General features: G+C 44.5%; 1 protein-coding gene across 3 annotated transcripts in view; it reads right to left on the reverse strand.

Annotated features, from left to right (window-relative positions):
* The window catches only part of LOC148894526 (glycerol kinase-like), a 65,986-nt gene that overhangs the window by 296 nt on the left and 45,330 nt on the right, over positions 1-20,360 (reverse strand). For 2 of the 3 annotated variants that reach the window (XM_089002751.1, XM_089002749.1), the window contains 11 exons: positions 18,103-18,138; positions 15,734-15,801; positions 15,599-15,641; positions 15,418-15,498; positions 4,348-4,426; positions 4,117-4,213; positions 3,893-3,977; positions 2,776-2,896; positions 992-1,135; positions 827-913; positions 697-740 (listed from right to left, as the gene is read on the reverse strand). In XM_089002751.1, coding sequence (XP_088858877.1) covers positions 703-740; positions 827-913; positions 992-1,135; positions 2,776-2,896; positions 3,893-3,977; positions 4,117-4,213; positions 4,348-4,426; positions 15,418-15,498; positions 15,599-15,641; positions 15,734-15,801; positions 18,103-18,138 — 879 coding nt within the window. In that variant the 3' untranslated portion in view covers positions 697-702. Of the gene's footprint in view, positions 1-696; positions 741-826; positions 914-991; positions 1,136-2,775; positions 2,897-3,892; positions 3,978-4,116; positions 4,214-4,347; positions 4,427-15,417; positions 15,534-15,598; positions 15,642-15,710; positions 15,802-18,102; positions 18,139-20,360 lie in introns of all 3 variants that reach the window. The other variant, XM_089002748.1, reaches the window with a different exon arrangement.

Consider the following 20,360-nt stretch of genomic DNA (forward strand, 5'->3'; position numbering starts at 1 on the left):
CATTCTAAACCACATTTTTTACTGCATATGCTTTTTTTGAAGCAGTTATCAGGGATAACTGTAGGGATTCGCGCACTCCGGGGAGCTCCTCGGCTGGCGCAATACTGCTCTGGTCCGTTGGAAATGGCTGGTTTGTCCGCTGGGAATTTGTGTAAACTTACATCTTCTTCATGCGTGTTACCGCAACGATTCACCATTGCGTTATGTAGTTTTCCTTCTAATTTCGCGATCAACACTGTATTTTCAAAATGCATGTGTCGCTTTCTCGGTCAGGGGCGTTCCTTCAGCGACGTCACTCCGGCATCGTCAACTCGAAAACAAGACTTCATGAATATTCATGCGTGTTACCGCAACGATTCACCATTGCGTTATGTAGTTTTCCTTCTAATTTCGCGATCAACACTGTATTTTCAAAATGCATGTGTCGCTTTCTCGGTCAGGGGCGTTCCTTCAGCGACGTCACTCCGGCATCGTCAACTCGAAAACAAGACTTCATGAATATTCAGCGCGAATTTTAAAACGTAAAATATAGCTATATGCGGTGGAATCTTTGTAAAATGCGGTCAGTAGAAGTCATTTGAAGTGATTTTACAAATTATGGACGTAACTTGTCCGGAGATGTTGGTTGTCCTTTAAGGACCTGCAAACACCCAACCCAAAAAAGAATAACAAGTAAAGCAGCAGCAAATGCCAAACCTTAGTCTAGTTGGGGGCAGTGGAGGATAGAGCTTTCGCCAAGCCTGACAAGGAGAGAGAGCACATTCAAAATGAAGTGTCAAAAATCAGTCACTCTTCAGGTCCACTTGCAGGACAGAATAGCCCATACCATTGTCACCGAAGCCTGACTCTGTGGTCTCCCAATTCATAGATCGTTGCACAGCCTTCTTCCAGCAAGCGTAGCGGAACTCACTCTCTTTGAGAGGAGTACACATGTAGGGTGAGCTACTTGTTGCAAAATGGTTGATAGATTTTTATTCAGGGTTTTTCTGACCATCTGAGTTGATCTCAGGCTCATATTTTTCAGAAGTCATCCTAGGAAGATCACTGGGTATCATGCTCCACACCTTCACCCCCTCTGCGGCCCCTGCTGCCATGGCAGCGCCAAGAGCTGTTGTCTCTGACATGGATGGTTTCACTGGAACATCAGGGGAAAGTGCATGCATGCACATACACACAACCACTGTTGAATTCACTCATGTATCTCAGTGAGCCTGTTTAGCAAAAGTGATCTGGCATTTATAAAAAACGGGAGAGGCAGCAAAATATTATTTCTGGCAATTGTGAACTTCGATATCTTACTTTTGTTTTGGGACTGTGGGAAACTGCTGGAGTATATAAAGCTGTTTTTGGCTGAGCTTTCTGTATCATATTAAAAGGATTCTCCACTATTTCTTGTTCATATTTCTTTTTAAAAGAAATGTTTCCTAAAATGAAAGAGCACAGAGATGAATAAAGACTGTGATGATTTTTAAACTCCACACAAGAAGGCCAGGTGCCGAATCAAACCCTGCACCTCTGCACCATGAGGCCGACACGCTAGAGTTTTGCAGAAATCCAGATAACCACAGAGTCCCTCATAAATATTTGTTTTTAAAAATGATTTATGTTCTTCAGTTGGGACATTTCCGTTTAATCTTATAAGATTTTTGTAAAAGCTTTGGAGGATTACCACATATCAGGGGTCGGGAACCTTTTTGACTAAGAGAGTTATAAAAGTAAAATATTTAGAAATGTTTTATTAGTGAGAGCCACATACACGCACGCAGACACACATGCATGTGATTTCAACAAAATGTCAGAATATATATAACTACTACTAATAACTTGATTGTGATAATACTCACCATTAATATGAATAGTTTTCCGTTCCTCGTGTTTGGTAAAAAAATCCAGCCAAACGATCGGAATGAAAGTCAACTTGGATTGGATTGGATTGGATATGCCTTTATTAGTCTCACAGTGGAGAAATTTACATTTCACAGCAGCAAAGTTGCTGGGTCCATTGGTGAAGTTACTGCTAGCTAGCTAGCCTGCACACTGCTCATTAGCTTGCACGCTTGCTTTCTGCGGTCTCACAGAAGTAAATTGATGCTAATGTTAGCATGGGGCTTTTGAAAGTGTCCATGATATTCAACTGTTTCATTGCAAATTAGAATCACGGCAGAACTTGTTCTCTCCACAAAGGCGAATCCTTCCGTTCATTCTACCTAAGTGTACTATACGTACTCGCCAGGCTTATTTAAAATGGGGCGTTTACCTGTTTCAACATCAACGGCCAAAGGTCAGTATCATCCAATCAAAATTGTGCTTTCCGCCAACTGCCGCCCAAACAGGAAATGAACAGTGAAAAAGCAAGAATATGTATTTAGTTTTATCGGCAAGTCAGAAGCAATGATTAAAAGAGCCATATATGGCTTGCGAGCCATAGGTTCCCGACACCTGCCATATATGATAGAGGGTGGGTATCGAGTGGTTTGCCAGCCGGATTCACAGTGCAGGGGTCATGAGTTCAAAACCCAGTGCGGCCCCCAAGTGTGGAGTTTGCATGTTCTCCTGGGGCCAGCGTGGGTTTTCTCTGGCTTCTTCCCACATTCCCAAAAAATGCATGGCAGGCTTATTGAACACTCTAAATTACAAAAGTGAATGTTTTTTTGGCTCCGTGGCTGGGAACCAATTCAGGGTGTCCCCTGCCTGGTGCCCGACGATGGCTGGGATAGGCTCCTGCACGACCCTAATGAGGATAAAGCGGTACGGAAAGTAGATGGATGGACATACCAACAGATACGCCAAGGATGTCCGCTTGCAGCTGCATGAGCAACCTGTTAGCCGTCATGCCTCCGTCGACTTGCAGCTGCACCAGGGGGACGCCACTGTCCTTGTTCATTGCATCCACAATCTAACATAGAAGAGTCCAGGCTGATTAAGAACTTTCAGATCTAACTCAATAATGTACCAAATTTAAAATGATAATAGGGGTTTTCTCAATAATTTTTAGATGGGATCAAAAAATTAGAGCAATCAATTACAGACCCCAATTAATTGATCACACACATCTTTGGATCAGCTAACACGATTACAACTCTTCACAGTCCCGCTTTGTTCTGCGGAAAGGTCGGTGGTGTTGGACAGTCTGCGGCTGGATGGATGCATGGCTTGAGGAGACCGCGATAAGAAGAAAGGAGCGGCAGCGCAGAGCATTGATGCGTGTGTGGAACAGTCGTGGCTTGGAATTGAAGCGGATTTATGTGACAGGAGATGTGAGACAATCTGTTTTCGTCAATGGATGCTACAGCTGCGTGTTTGCTTTCAACATTTAGCTTGTAGTAGACGTGCACATTCTACCATGACGACCCTGATCTACTGCTGAAAAGGACGCTTCGATCCTCTCCTCTTTCATGTAGAACTGTTTAATGTCACAAGAATGACTCTCTGTGTTGTTGTTGTGTTGTTGTTTTTTTACTGTTACTTCCGTTGAGTGAACGCTGTCGCGTGTGGGTGCCGCTGCTCACCCACAAAAAAAATCCTGTGACAGTAAATTTTGAAAGGCGCTTATAAATGAAATGTATTATTATTATTATTATTATTATTATTATTATTATTATTATTATTATTATTATTATTATTATCAAACGCGTATGTTTCTGCCCCAAGATGCACGTGCAGCCAGACTTAATGTATGCATAAATCACATTGTTATTTGTTTTGTTTTTTGTTTTTTTGTCCAATATGGCTCTTTCAACATTTTGGGTTGCCGGCCCACGAACTATAGGGGTTCTGTTGGGGCTCTGGCTAATGAGCTACACAAAACAATACAATAAACATGTTATTCACAAAGCGCTTTTACAGCAGCTGCAGCTGTGGGTGACAAACTCCAACAAAAGCTTATTACTACCTCCCTGGTCTGGAAGCAAACAGCCTCGAGCGACGCAAAAGCCAAATGGCTCTTGTTGGTGAACTGTGTGAGGCCACAGATGATGCTGCAAAAGACAAAAAAAGGATGAACGCAATTACAGCGACACTGCCCCAGAGCAATTTGGATGTTTGAAAAAGAAGGCAGAACAAATACAATGAAGCTTTATTTTCCTTAGAATTCAGGGTCAGCAGCGCATATCTCACCCTCGAGCACTGGGCTCCCAATAAGGAGCATAGAGGCCAGAGAAAGCAGGCACAAAATAGCAGCCATAAGATGTCCCTGCTGAGGCTGCTAATTTCTCTGGAAGAGGGGGAGAGAAAATGCCCAACTGTAACGGGGTGCTGTTGTTTCGTACAAGAAAAAAACATTGCTGCCAAATGAGCAGCTCCAACAAAGAACATTAATTGCGCCTGGTTGGTTTTCAAGCAATATACCGATCTCTGCGGAGGACTGCACTATGCCCATATTGTCCTTGAGCCATCGAACTGCTGCCCCAGCAATGGCCACCGAGCCCTGTCAGAAAAACAGAAACCAGTCAAATGGGCTGAACTAAATACAGGGATGAGAATGACAGATAAGAAAAAAGTCTGGAAAAAAAGGCGGGGGAGGGCATGCGCATATATATATATATATATATATATATATATATATATATATATATATATATATATATATCATCTCATTTTCCGTACCGCTTATTCCTTATTAGGGTCGCGGGGGTTGCTGGAGCCTATCTCAGCTGTCTTCGGGCACGAGGCGGGGGACACCCTGAATTGGTTGCCAGCCAATCGCAGGGCATACAAAGACATACAACAGTCACTCTCACACTCATACCTAGGGACAATTTGGAGTGGTCAATCTGCCTGTCATGCATGTTTTTGGAGTGTGGGAGGAAACCGGAGGACCCGGAGAAAACCCACGCGGGCCCGAGGAGAACATGCAAACTCCACACAGGGAGTCCGGACCGGTGAAGGGCCCCAGACTGCCACATTAGAGGAAAAGGTTAGACCCGAGATTGGGAGGCAAGCCACTGAGCGTACACTTTCGCAGGTTGTGTTGCGAACAGCCTTTTTATTCTTCTGGCCTCATTCTCTTTCGTGTACCTCTTTAGGCGACTGGACAAGGCCTGGAGCCTTTGTTTGGCAGTTTAGAGTGCTTCAGGTATGGTTATCTGCATGTACCTCTTCGGTATTGGCCATTTATTCACACCTCTCTGGGTCTCCGTCAATTGACTCACATCTTTCCGAGCTGCCTTGATCTTAGCCTCCAACCGTCTTTTCCATGGTGGGTAACGAATCTCGTGGCTCTCACAGTTGCGTATATCAGTGTACATCATTGGTTTCCGTGATCGTTCCGGTCAGGATCGCTCTCAGTGCTGCATTCACAGTTTCCATGAGACTTTCAGGTGGTACTTCACATAGCCGTTGTAATCGGTTTCTTGGTTGCCCAGTTTTCATTCTTGCCATGATATTATTTCTCAAGTCAGTTGCTGCATCGCTCAATATTCATTGGGGCTGGCTTCCCAATCTCATCATTCATTGGGGCTTGCCTCCCAATCTCTGGTCTAACCTTTTCCTCTGATGTCGCAGTCTGGGGCCCTTCACCTTGGAATTTGTGTTGTACCTCATCAATCTCAAGTTGTGATGGCAATTGCTGTTTGTGGATATTGGAACACTGAGCTACTAGTTGTTTCGTGGTCAACTGTGACTGTGGCTTTCGAAGTAACCATTCAGCCCTCATTCTCCGCATGTAACCCCTCTGACTAGGGTTGCTTGAGTAGTAGCATTCCAACAGAGCCATGTTATCGCATCTCGTCCATCATGCTTTGTTCCAGTAGCCCATTTTTCATCAAGGTGCTCTGGTTCCCCAGCACCTGACGCAGACCTTGTTTGGCCGGGTGACGTCTGAGCCGGCATGTCATTCCATTTATTGTATCTCATCATTGTATGAGGTAGGCATTAGCGTGAAGGGTCTTGCCCAAGGACCCACACTGGATGATGTTTTGTGCTCATTTTCTCTGCCCCAAGCGGGATTCGAACCCTCGTCTCCCGTATGCCAAAGTGCTGACTTATGAGCTTATGATCCAGCCGATATATATATATATATATATATATATATATATATATATATATATATATATATATATATATATATATATATATATATATATATATCGATGAAAAGGTTTCTTCAGCCGTCATCTGTACTTCTTTGAAGGTGTCGGACGTTTCGCTTCTTATCCAAGAAACTTCATCAGCAAACTAAAGTCTTACTGGTAGTTTAGGCCCTATATATATCCCTACTGTCCAGACATGGTATGATAGGTCATGGTATTATAGGTCCCTGCTCTCAGGTTGGGGGGAGGAGGGGACTACTCCTTGCAGCTGCTCCACTGATAGTTCCTGTCGTTCTGACTAACGACTGGCCTGATTGCCCCACTTTGACCGGTATCACCTCATCAGTATTACTAATCCTATGTTGTTTAAGCAGGCTATTGTATGAACGATCCAAATTGAACCTCACCCCACCAAACCGATTTAATGAAGGATTTAGTTGTTTCATAAAAATCGCTTCTTTTACTCCCCTTTCAAACCATCTATGTTCTTTCGCTAAGATTTTAACCTCATTGTCGTCAAATGAGTGGTTGCTAGCTTTTAGGTGCATATGTGTCAATACCACTAGTATTATCCCTGCGATGTTGATGAAGTCTTTTTTGGAGAATTTGTACTGCTCTTTACAATTTTCATTCTTACAATGTATTGAATAAACTACATTACTTTGTTTTTCATTTGGCAGCCTATCTTTTGGATGCACTAATTTTTGTCTTAAAGTGTTTATCGGTTTGAAAGAAGTAGGAATTTTGTGTTGCCAAATGACTTTGTAGTTTTTAATAAACTCCCGCAATGTAAGGTACTGCTACTCCTCTCCTTTTTGTATCTTCAGAATTTTTGTTTTCATTCCCAAGTGTTTCTTTCTGACATTTGTTAAATGACCACTGAGGGTACCCACAGTTTGTGAGTGCTCTCTTGATATGTTTTGACTACTTTTCTCTACCTTCAACGCTTGTTGGTATTAGTTTAGCCCTATGCTGGAGGGTTCTGATAACTCCTAGTTTGTGTTGTAATGGGTGGTTAGGATCGAAAAGTAAGTATTGGTCAGTGTGCAGTGTCTTCTCTCACACCAGCTACCTTCATGTCCTCTTTGACCACATCCATAAAGCTCCTCTTCGGTCTTCCTCTCGGTCTCCTGCCTGGCAGTTCAAGGCTCAGCATCCTTCTGCCGATATAGTTACTCTCTCTCCTCTGGACATGTCCAAACCATCTCAGTCTGGCCTCTCTGACTTTCTCTCCAAAGCCTCTAATATGAGTTGTCCCTCTAATGTACTCATTCCTGATCCTATCCAACCTGGTCACTCCCAAAGAAAACCTCAACATCTTCAGCTCTGCCACCTCCAGCTCTGCTTCCTGTCTTTTCTTCATTGGCACTGAACATTGCCTTCTCCTCCTCGCCCTCAGATGTTCTCGAAAATCTCCAGTCCAAACATCATGGCTGGTCTCACCACTGTTTTATACACTTTTCCTTTCATCCTAGCTGAAACCCTTCTGTCACACATCACACCAAACATTTTTCTCCATCCGCTCCAGCCTGCCTGGACACGCTTCTTCACCTCTTTTCCACACTCTCCATTGCTCTGGACAGTTGACCCCCAAGTACTTAAAATCCTCCACCTTCTTTATCTCTTTTCCCTGTAGCATCACTCTTATATTCCGTCTTGCTGCGACTGATCTTCATTCCTCTCCTTTCCAGGGCATATCTCCACTGATCTAGTTTCTCCGCCACCTGTTCCCTGTTCTTGCTACAGATCACAATGTCATCTGCAAGCATCATGGTCCAAGGAGATTCTTGTCTAACATCATCTGTCAGCCTATATATATATATATATATATATATATATATATATATATATATATATATATATATATATATATATATATATATATGCCCCATGCTACCGTTATAGCATCAATATACTACTATATATATATATATATATATATATATATATATATATATATATATATATATATATATATATATATATATACAGAAGAATCATGAAACACTGGACGTGATGTTATTCTGTCCATTTGTGCCAATGGATTGTCCTCACATGAGAGTAGTCTTGATGTTGAGAGTGGTGTGGGAGCTGTGCCTCAGGGATGGGAGGTTGTGAATTTGGGACACATCATCAGTAGTGTGCCATCGTCAGTAGTGAGTGAGATATAGAGAGAGATACAGATAGATAGATAGATAGATAGATAGATAGATAGATAGATAGATAGATAGATAGATAGATAGATAGATAGATAGATAGATAGATAGATAGATATCAGTGACGTGCGGTGATGTTCATGGCTGGTGAGGCACTGACGTCATCACAGTCAGATTTACAAACATATGAACTCCACAGAGTAGCTTATTCACCATTTGATTGGCAACAGATAACGTGTTTTGTTTAAAATGTCATGTCATCATTCTTTATATACTGTATACAAACTGTAGCATAGAAAAAAGAATTAAAATACGTTATTATCGTGTTACCTTTACTTATAAATGAAGTCCAAGTCTCTCTATCTCAATGGAGATCACTGCGAGTGAAGAAGTCATCCTTGATCAGTCCTGTTCCGACCGTATGTTTTCAGTCTTTTCAGTGCGGAGAATGACCGCTTCACTGATGCTGTAGTAGCTGGAACAGTGAGCACGAGCTGGAGCAACTTTGTCGCCTCACGAATAGTTTCAATGAGATCTTTCTTGGCCAAAAAGCTGAGAAGCTGTCCAGGAGATTTACATTCCTCCCTCACCGTTTGTGAGCTACACAGTCCGGTGTTGGTCTTCCTTTAATTATTATCTCCTGCTTCGATTGAAAGTCCAGTTTAGAAAATTCTTTCAATTTAGATATGTAATCCACCATTCTGAAAATAAGGCCAAGCAACACGAAAAAATGACTGGATGGTTGCACTTAACTTGATAACTGCTTGCTGTCACTAATTATATTATTCTGCAGCTGGAGTCGCAAGAAGAATCTCTAATCACCAGCGCCCCCTGTCATGAGGCAGGAGAACTGTGTGCCTCACCTATGCACACAGTTTTGATAGAAATAAAATAAAATAAACACTGTAGTACAGTGTTTATAATGTACAGTGACTGTACTTTATATACACCAGCTAAACTGTAGAAATTTAGTTCATATACTATAAGCTTTTGAACACTTTAATAGCGATATGCAGAGGGACAGCAATGCGGTCTCACTGCAGAGCAAGCCAGCACAGTTAGCATAGTAATTGCGCAATCCATGGTGAGGCTCAGCCGGTTGGTGCCTCACCGCTCATCTCTACTTAGTATTTGAACGGTAAATGTGAAAATTCAGCGATTTTGAAAAAAAATCCAAAAATGGTGAAGTTAAATGTAAAAGAATGTTAAAGTACAAATCACTGGTAAGGCACAGCCACCTGCCTCCCCTGACTGCACGTCACTGATATATATGTATTGTGATATCATGAGAGGCTGGCTCTCAGCGGGACGGGACAAGAAGTGCAATGGACGACAGGTTTGGATACAAACAAAAGGTTTTAATCAAGGGTTCCAGGGGGGATTCACAAGCAACAAAGGTTTGAATAGTGTCTCTTCCAATACCTATCAAAATAAAGTCTCTTCTGATTCTTAAATCCAAATAAAGTCTCTTCTGCTACTTAAATCCAAATAAAATCTCTTCTGAGGTAAAACTGAAGACGGAGTTCTTTACAAGAGTCTCTAGGCCTCACCCCTCTTGACGTCCTCGTCATGTAGCCTAGCCACCTTAGCTAGGTTCAAATCCAGCGTCCAGTCGTGTGGTCCCAACTGGCAATGAGTTCCACGCAGCAATCAACTTCTCCACAGAGCACAGCAATCGAGCTTGTCTTTCCCCAAGCTCCACACTCAGAGGCTCTCTGCCTTAAAAGCCCTGCTTTTCAATCAAGCCCTGATCCGCTGCAGGTGTGTGGGTTTAATTGCTGCCTTCCACCAGGTGGGGCCAAGACTCTCTCTGGGTGGAGCCATCTTAGGGGGATGTATTTGCCCTCCAGGACACAGCCTCTCGTGACATCACACTTCCCCCCCCTTGAGACCGACGTTCTCGGCGGGGTGAAGGATGCGAAACAGGCCAGGGGGCCTCCCTTCGGGAGAGGGCATCCGCATTGCCTTGGCGCTTGCCAGCCCTGTGGACCACAGAGAAGTTAAAGGCCTGCAGACTCAAGAACCACCTTGTTACTCTGCTGTTGGTCTCCTTGTTCCTGGCCATCCATTGTAGAGGAGCGTGATCAGAGACCACTGTGAAACGTCTTCCCAGGAGATAGAAGCGCAATGACTCCAGCGCCCATGTAATGGCCAGGCATTCCTTCTCCACTGTAGAATAATTCTTTTCCCTGGGCAACAGCTTCCTGCTAAGGTACATGATGGGATGTTCCTCTCCTCCATGTACTTGCGATAGTACAGCCCCCAGACCAACTTCTGATGCATCCGCTTGCACCATGAAGTCCTTGCTGAAGTCTGGTGCCACCAGGATCGGACTGGAACATAGCGCCTGGTTTAGATTGGCGAAGGCCATTTCGGCCTCTGGGCTCCATTTCACCAATCGGGAGTGTTTTTTGGTCGTCAATTCTGTCATGGGGGCTGCTATAGTAGCAAAGTCAGCGATAAAGCGTCTATAGTAGCCAGCCATGCCTAAGAACGACCTCACCTGCTTCTTGGTAAGGAGTTGGGGCCAATCTTGTATAGCCCGTAGTTTTGCTTCTTGAGGCTTCACCTGCCCCCGTCCTATAGTGTAGCCCAGGTAGTTGGTCTCGCCAAATGCCAACCTGCACTTTTTCGGGTTTGCTGTGAGACCTGCTTTTCTGAGGGAGTCAATCACAGCTTGCACTCGGGGTAAGTGACTCTCATAGTCGGGACTCTGTATGACGACATCATCTAAGTAGGCTGCTGCGTACCTCTTGTGGGGGGTGAGGATCCGGTCCATTAGGCGCTGAAACGTGGCGGGTGCTCCATGGAGACCAAACGGCAGCCTGGTGTATTGGTAGAGCCCCTCCGGTGTGGCGAAGGCTGTCTTCTCATTTGATGCCGGGGTCAGGGGCACCTGCCAATAACCCTTTGTGAGGTCGAGAGTGGTGATGAAGCGTGCCTGTCCCAGGGAGTCAATAAGATCATCAACACGCATCAAATTCAGACACCTCATTCAACTTCTGATAGTCGTTGCAGAATCGTATTGACCCGTCTGGCTTGGGAACCAACACGATCGGACTTGCCCAGGCACTTTGTGACTACTCAATTACTCCAAGTTCCAACATCTTCCGTATCTCCTCCTGAATAGCTGCCTTACGGGCCTCCGGCACCCGGTATGGACGTTGGTGGACTGTTTTTCCAGGTGTGGTGTGTATCTCGTGTTGCACCACGTCCGTGTGTCCAGGTATGGAGGAGAAGACGTCTTGGTTGCGCTCAACCAATTCGAGGGTCATCTGGCGTTGGTGTGGGGACAAATTTGGACCCGTCTGGGCGTCTTCTCTGGCCGGTTCCTTCGCCTCGCTGGGGGTAGGCAACTAAACAGCGCCTCTCTGGCATGCCATTTCTTTAGGAGGTTAACGTGATAAATCTGCTCAGGTTTCCTCTTACCAGGTTGCCTCACCTTGTAGTTTACCTCCCCCACGCGTTCGATGACCTCAAAGGGCCCCTGCCAGGATGCCAGGAACTTGCACTCCACGGTTGGGACCAAGACCAGCACTCTGTCCCCTGGCTTGAACTCTCGAGGCTGGGCAGGTCTATTGTAGGAGGCTTGCTGCTGTCGTTGGGCCGCTTCCATGTGTTCTCGCACTATCGGATAAATGGCCTTCATCCTTTCCCGCATGTCCCCCACATGCTCGATGAGGGTACGTTGTCGGCACGGCTGCTCTTCCCAAGCCTCTTTGGCGATATCCAGCAGTCCCCGGGGTCTGTAAGAGTACAACAACTCAAAGGGTGAAAAACCGGTAGAAGACTGTGGTACCTCCCTCACGGCAAACAGCAAGTATGGGAGCAGTTGATCCCAGTTTCGGCCATCTTCTTTGATAACTTTCCTCCTCATGGCCTTGAGTGTTTTGTTGAATCGCTCTACCAATCCATCTGTCTGTGGGTGGTAGATGGAGGTTCTCAGCTGCTTGACCTTGAGCAGGGCACACAGGTCCTTCATGACCTTGGACATAAAGGGGTTTCCCTGGTCGGTCAGTATCTCCTTTGGGATCCCTACCCGGCTGGCGAGAGCAAACAGTTCCTTGGCAATCTGCTTTGTGGTAGCCTTTCTGACGGGGACAGCTTCTGGGAACCGGGTGGCATAATCCATCATTACTAAAATATACTGGTGTCCCCTAGCACTTTTTGGTAGAGGTCCCACCATGTCCAGCCCAAGCCTCTGAAAAGGGGTCTCAATGATGGGTAAGGGAATTAGCGGGTTTCTGTATGTGGGCTTGGGCGCCACCTGTTGGCACTCAGGGCAAGAACGACAGTAGTTCTCCACATCCTTGTGCACCCCTGGCCAGAAGAACCGTTGCAGGATTCTCTCTTTTGTCTTTTCCACCCCTAGGTGTCCCCCTAGCAGGTGTGTGTGTGCCAAGTCCAGTACTGTAGCTCGGTGTGGTTGTGGTACAAGAAGTAGCTCACGTACTTCATCATTTTGCTTCGTAACCTGGTATAATAGCCCCCGATCAACCGCAAAATGGGGGTATGTGGGGCTTGTCCTTTCCCCCAGTACTACACCCTCTAAAACCTGCACATTCTTCATGGCGTTGGCAAGGGTAGGATCCTGTAACTGGGCTGTACCATACCGGCCTGTTAGAGGACGCAGCTTCTGGGTCCCTGGGTTCTCATCACCACTGGAAGCCGGGAGATTTTCTGGCGCTGGAGTTTCCTCAGCGGTCTCTGGGCCAGACTCCGTCTCCGGTGGTTCATTTGCTGTCCCTAGGAGGGCATAGGCTGGGAGAGTGAATTAGAGGGGTAGGCTTGAGTATTCACTGCATGCGTCTTACCTCTCCCCTTCCGAGGTAGTCGGGCCAGTCTTGACTGTGTTTCTCTCCACAGTGGGTGAAAGGCCGGGCAGTCGCGTCCAATCAGGAGGGGGACAGGGAGAGAGTCCACCACACCGGCTACCGTGCGGATGATTCCCTTGGTTGTGGTCATGGTGAGTTCAGTAGTGTGGTACGCTCTGGTGTCTCCGTGGACGCAGGAGACTGGAAGGGTTTTCTCTGGAGATAACCTGGTTGGATCGACCAGCGTTTGGCGCACCAAGGTGACCAGGCTTCCGGAGTCCAGCAGGGCTTCAACATCCTGTTGATTTACCGTCAGGAGGGAGGCATAGTGAGCAGGGTGGGCACTGGAAGAGTCAGCGGTCGGCATGGACTCTTCCGCTGGTTTTCCACACCGCGATGGGATGTGTCCCGTCTCTCCGCATCTGTAGCATCGTCTGGTTTCGGTGCCACTGGGCGTCCGCCACTGCCTGGGTGGACTTCTGACACTACCTGGAGCAATCTTGGCGGGCTTGGGCAACTTTGGGCGGGCCATTTCAGTCCGGGATGGGGATGTGTTGCCGGTTTCCCTCTTGGTCGTTCGCAGCATCTCCGCTGTGGCCTGGTACTGCTCCACCGCTGCCACTGTCTGTCCCGCAGTAGTCAGCGACTGCTGACTGATTATCCTTTTTGCCTCATAGGGCAGGGCTCGTAAGTAGCGATCCACGACAATGGCCTCGACCACCTCAGCTGCCGTGCTCCTTTCCGGTTCCAGCCACTTCCGTGCGATGCGGGCCAATTCGTGCATCTGTGCCCGTGGAGGTTGGTCTGGCTGGAAAGTCCAGGTGTGGAAGCGCTGTGCCATCCCGAACTTGGTGAGCCCATGTCTGCTGAGAATTTCAGCTTTTAAATAGTCGTAGTCTTCTGCTCTGTCTGCGGTCAAGTCCAGGACAGCATTCAGTGATTCCCCTGTCAGGAAGGGTGCTAGCAATCCCACCCATTGCTGCTTGGGCCACCTTTCTCTAGTGGCTGTTGCTCCAAATGTATGCAGGTACACCTCAATATCATCCGTCACCCCCATCTTGGCTAAAAAAAAAATCACCCGCCTTCACCCGGGGCATGTTCTTGGCGGCCATTTGTTTTTGCAAGAGCAATTCCTCTGCCTTCAGTTCATTGGCTCTCCTTTGCTCCTCCAGGAGAGCCAAATTGGTCTGATATTGGGCTTCGTGACTTGCAAGCAGGGTTTTCAAAATGTCTTCCATTTTTGTAATTGAGGATATTTTCAATTTAGAAAAAACATAACACAAAGCATCAATGTCCATGCACTTACTAACGCTTGTCCAGTGCCCGCATCCTCCACCATATGTGATATCATGAGAGGCTGGCTCTCAGCGGGACGGGACAAGAAGTGCAATGGACGACAGGTTTGGATACAAACAAAAGGTTTTAATCAAGGGTTCCAGGGGGGATTCACAAGCAACAAAGGTTTGAACAGTGTCTCTTCCAATACCTATCAAAATAAAGTCTCTTCTGATACTTAAATCCAAATAAAGTCTCTTCTGCTACTTAAATCCAAATAAAGTCTCTTCTGAGGTAAAACTGAAGACGGAGTTCTTTACAAGAGTCTCTAGGCCTCACCCCTCTTGACGTCCTCGTCATGTAGCCTAGCCACCTTAGCTAGGTTCAAATCCAGCGTCCAGTCGTGTGGTCCCAACTGGCAATGAGTCCACGCAGCAATCAACTTCTCCACAGAGCACAGCAATCGAGCTTGTCTTTCCCCAAGCTCCACACTCAGAGGCTCTCTGCCTTAAAAGCCCTGCTTTTCAATCAAGCCCTGATCAGCTGCAGGTGTGTGGGTTTAATTGCTGCCTCCCACCAGGTGGGGCCAAGACTCTCTCTGGGTGGAGCCATCTTAGGGGGATGTATTTGCCCTCCAGGACACAGCCTCTCGTGACATCACAGTATATATATTGTAGTATATTGATGCTAACGGTAACATGGGGCTTGTCATAGTGCCATTGACATTGGACTGTTTCATCAATGGTATTGTTTCATTGTAAATTACAATCTATTAAATTATAACCTGTTCTCTCCACAGAGGCGAATCATTCGGTCCATTCAAACTGATTTTTTTTTTTACTCGTCTGCTCATTCAAAAGGGTGTGTTTACCTGTTTCAACATCAACTACTTAGTTGATGTTGAAGAAGATCATCCAATCAAAATGGTGCTTTCGGCCAACCGGCATCAGAATCATCCAATCGAAAATTCGATTTCCGCCAACACAAGCCAAAATAGGAAATGAACAGCGAAAAAGCGAGAATACATATTTTGTTTTATCTGGTCATTTTGGTCTGAAAAAGTCGGAAATCCGTCGATCTGCGGAAAATTATCATCCCTGTAAATAGAATAAATGAGCATCCGCATTCAAACCACTCACAAACCTCGAGGGCATAGCAAGGAGGCTGATCTGGTCCCAGTTTGTAGGCAACTGTGGTCAGCAAGCCGTGCTCAGACATCACAGGCTGGCGATATTGAAAAAAAGGGGGCAGGGGTTCAACTACACACACAAACACAGAATAGGAATGATAACTCTCGTTAAGATGTGTTCTGCTCATCACATACCTTGTTCCCTGTATTTCTGAGCATGAAGCAACCTGTCCCATACCTTGACATGCCAATTTACACAACAAAAACATAATAAAAAAAAACAATTGCAAATGCAGTCGAAGATCACATTTTGGGGGTGATCTACTGTACGTGTTTTTGGTCTGGCCGTCCTTGAAGCACATCTGACCAACCAGGGCTGCTGACTGGTCACCAAGACACTAATAAAAAAATGTCATGATTAGGATTGGTTGGTAAACATTTTTGCACAACATACAGCCTAAAATAGGACAATCGTTCACATTCAACCGTGATTCAACAATGAATCTGCAAAAAAATTCATAGCGTCATAAAGTCATTGCTCACGTTTTTAATCGAACCCTTTCAGGGACAGCGCTTAGTACAGAGGGCATCTCATCATGTTATCATTTTACAGGGTGCATGAAAGGGTTAAGTTCAGAACATATAATCTTTAAAAAAACAGACTTAGCTTGTATCGACATGTATACTATACAAACCCCAATTCAACTTTACATTAGTCCATTGCTGCTTATTTCAGCAAGACATTGTTAAGTCACATTTAGCATAAGTTCCAACAATACGGCTTCATTGTAGAAGAGTGTAACGACTAGACTGACCTTCCAGCAAAGACACATCTCTCATTGAAAATATATGCTTACATTATCAAGTGCAAAATACAACTGAGACCCAGACTGTTCATAAAAATGAAGTTGTGCATTCAGCAAGAATGGGAAAATGTTCCACATACAGAGCTTCAACAATAAGTTCCCAAAAACCCATTGAGTGTCGTGAAAAGGAAATGTGGTGTAACACACTGGTCGAAATGACCCTATGTCAGTTTTTTTCCCATGTTGCAGCCATGTAATTGAAAATGACTGAAAATTTAAAAAAGTAAACAAACAGTGAAGTTCATTACTACCTATTCCAAATGTTTTTCACAGAATTGAAAGAAAGAAAAATTTTGAAGTAATTTAGGATTATCATGGCAGGTGCAAGTGTATCAATAAATAAATGCGTTAAAACAAAATATCACAATTATCCAAGGGACAGACACAAAATTGTAATTGCAATTTAATAGCAAAAGTACCTTAAAATGGCCTATATATGAATACATGTACCTTTCTGAAGCTTGTTTTTTTCAAATGTATTTTATAATATAAAAAAATGTAAAAATGTACATGTCTCAAACATGTCATCGTCTATCACTAGCCGAAATAAACGCAGTAATTAAATTTTAATTTGAGTGGATACAAATTGTGCATGAAAATCCAGGAACACAAAACAACCAAATTGAGAAAAAAAAACAGTCATATTAGGCCCACTGTCATTGTTTGTTCCCTGTCTATTAGTGATGGGAATTCTGGCTCCTTTCAGAGAGCACTTTCTTTTGGCTCGGCTCACTAAAAAGCTCTTTTGGCTCTCAAATGGCTCCTCATTTTTTTTCTGCTTAAATTAATTAACTACCAAAAATCATGCAAAATTATGTGAAAAACGAATTACTCATGCAAAAAAATACACTATAACAAATATTTTTATTTATATGGCTTTATTTATATGTGCACAGTTAGTGGATGCTAACTTTCACTTTCCCTGTGGTTACTCTGGTCTGATGCTCAGCTGTCACTAATTTGCTTTTCATATTAATAATGCTATAATACCCACTAGTAAAAAAATGATAATAATTGAATAATAAAAACAGCATAATGTGATAACATTTGTCCACTGTACCTGTCTATACTGATCTCCAGTGACCTGCTCAATCTCAAAAACAGTGCATGCGTTCTGCAGTACCTCCCCAGCTCCTCTGCTAAGTTCTCTGAAATGTGTCTTTCATTGAACTCAAAACAATCCAGCAGACAGGTCCCCACTTTCAGTTTCAATAAAGTGGCATGTAACTGAAATGTAGGATGTTGTGGATGTCCAGCAGTCAGTTGCTCGATGGGTGGAATGTTATTATGTGCCTGTGCAGGTTAGTTGTGGAGCCTGATTGATGGGATATTTTAACCTGGCAGTCGACACTCTGCCTTTGAAATATAAATAAAGTTGAAACAAGTCCAAATGTCACTGTGTTTTCGATCCATGTTCTCACCTTTTCACTTTAGTTTTCTCTTTGTAGTGCTATCAAGGTCTCTCGTCTCCCTTTCTTGTTTCATGTGCAACTCAGTGTGCTTCTGAGTCTCTAACCCTCCCCTCTTCTCCTCACTGTTCTCCCCTCCCTCCTCTACCACGAATCTTGACCAATCATGTGCGGCTTTAACCGAAGACTGGGGGCGGGGAATAAAGGAGAAAAAAGTCGGCTCCCATTTCTCTTCTTATGAGCCGGAAGCTCTTCGTTCACTTCCGAGATCCGGCTCTAAGAACCGGCTTGTTTGTTCACTACTGTCTATTACCTCGCCCTGAATCCCACTTTTAGTTCCCCATTCAACAGTTGAAAATCACTGCAGTCAAGCACCAAAAATGTCCACATTCTTACAAGAGACATGACATTTGGAAGTTTTTACCCCAGAAATTGGCACTCCTTCAAGGCTGGTTGTTTTCTGGTGAGAAGACATAAACAGACTTGTTAGCATTTTACAGGCTGTTTTATGCATGTGATTTGAAAATAACGTAAGTATTTACATATCTCCAATTTGCATTTCAAATATTGTCTTGTATATATAACTTGGTTTTGAAGTTTATATCCATTCACAATGGACAGAAACGTCATAAGGCTATCTGGTGGCTAGCTATCTAGCTAGCTATCTGTTGGCTATCTAGTAGCTATCTACTAGCTGGCTAGCCAGCTTACTGTGTATTTTAGTGAAATTCAGTGTATTAGCTAACTAACTCTCTAGCTATCTAGCTAGTTATACAGCTATCTAGGTGGCTAGCTATTTAGCGAGCTATCGGTTGGCTATCTATTAGTTATCTACCAGCTGGCTAGCTAGCTTTCTATTTACTTCCGTGATGAGTGAATGCTGGCACGTGTGGCTGCCCCTGCTCACCCACAGAAAAACCTATCCTGTGACTGGAAAGTGACCTTGAGAGTTTTGAAAGGCGCTTATAAATGACATGTTTTATTATTATTATTACTGTGCCACTTTACATTACCACTGTGCCGCGAGATATTGTCAGGTGTGCCGCGGTAAATTATCCGATTTGTGTGCCTGTGCAGTCTAGCTCCTGGCAGAGTATTCATGTAGAGTACTCTTTCATACCAGCAGGTGGCAACAGCGTGCGTCACTAATTCGCTTTGAGACAAGCGAATTAGTGACGCATGGATAGCGCGGCAAGTGCAGATTGTGGCTAGCGGGACGACGGTGAAAGTGATGGAGAGGTTTTTGAAGAGGAAAAATGCTGACTCAGAAGTGGACCCTGGACCCAAATGAAGGCCCTAGTATGGATGGAGGTAAAAAAAAAGCAAAGACAGTGACTGTTGGGGTAATTCGCCATACAAACATCTCTAAACATCGCTCCGTAGTCTTTGTTTACATTTTGAACTTCCTCATACGTCATATCCTGCCTTCCTTTACACGATGTCGCATTTTCATTACGTCACATCCTGTCGCGTCATTACTATGCGCCGCATAAATACTCCTGCAGCCCATTCGTTTTGCTCACTCTCTCTCGCCATGCTCGCTCCTCCGTCCACACCGCGATGTCTCCGAGCTCTCCCAATTAAATCAACTTTCTGTTCAAGACCTGGCTCCCTGATGATTTAACCATCGATCTCCATCCACACCCGTCGAAGCAATGAACCAAGGGCGAACGATAAAAATAATCCAACAGTGACGTCGAGCAAAGAGCTTCTGGCGCGAGGCAATACAACGAAAGCTATGCTTCATTTGGATTTACTTTTACCGGAGTTCTCCATGCTGGCTAACAAAGCTATTTTGACATTTCTCCCATTTTCCACAACATATCTGTGTGAGGTGAGCTTTTCAAGCCTGACTGCAGTAAAAACAAAAGACAGAGAAAGACTGAGAGCTGTGGAGGAAGAGCTTAGTGTGTGTCTTTCATCCAGGATATCAGCTCTCTGTTCGTCCAAACAGTTAAAGATTATAAAATACTTTTTTCTTTGTGTTTAGTTAAATCCTATGTTATAATATAACACCATTCTTCAACATTAAAAAAAGCTTATATTACCTATATAACATATTGTTATATATCTATTTTTTAATTGTTATTAACAATATGTTATCTTCTTCTTTTCCTTTCGGCTTTTCCCCTCAGGGGTCGCCACAGCGAATCAATGTCCTCCATCTATCCCGGTTTTGTGCATCCTCTTCTCTCACACCAGCTACCTTCATGTCCTCTTTGACAACATCCATAAACCTCCTCTTCGGTCTTCCTCTCGGTCTCCTGCCTGGCAGTTCAAGGCTCAGCATTCTTCTCCCGATATAGTCACTGTCTCTCCTCTGGACATGTCCAAACCATCTCAGTCTGGCCTCTCTGACTTTCTCTCCAAAGCCTATAATATGAGTTGTCCCTCTAATGTACTCATTCCTGATCCTATCCAACCTGGTCAATCCCAAAGAAAACCTCAACATCTTCAGCTCTGCTACCTCCAGCTCTGCTTCCTGTCTTTTCTTCAGTGGCACTGTTTCCAGCCCAACCATAATGGCTGGTCTCACCACGGTTTTATACACTTTTCCTTTCATCCTAGCTGAAACCCTTCTATCACACATCACACCTGACATTTTTCTCCAGCCGCTCCAGCCTGCCTGGACACGCTTTTTCACCTGTTTTCCACACTCTCCATTGCTGTGGACAGTTGACC

This window comes from Hippocampus bargibanti, linkage group LG08 (assembly GCF_051943395.1).
Source record: "Hippocampus bargibanti isolate YZ-2025 linkage group LG08, ASM5194339v1, whole genome shotgun sequence".
In the NCBI taxonomy this organism is placed as follows: domain Eukaryota; kingdom Metazoa; phylum Chordata; class Actinopteri; order Syngnathiformes; family Syngnathidae; genus Hippocampus; species Hippocampus bargibanti.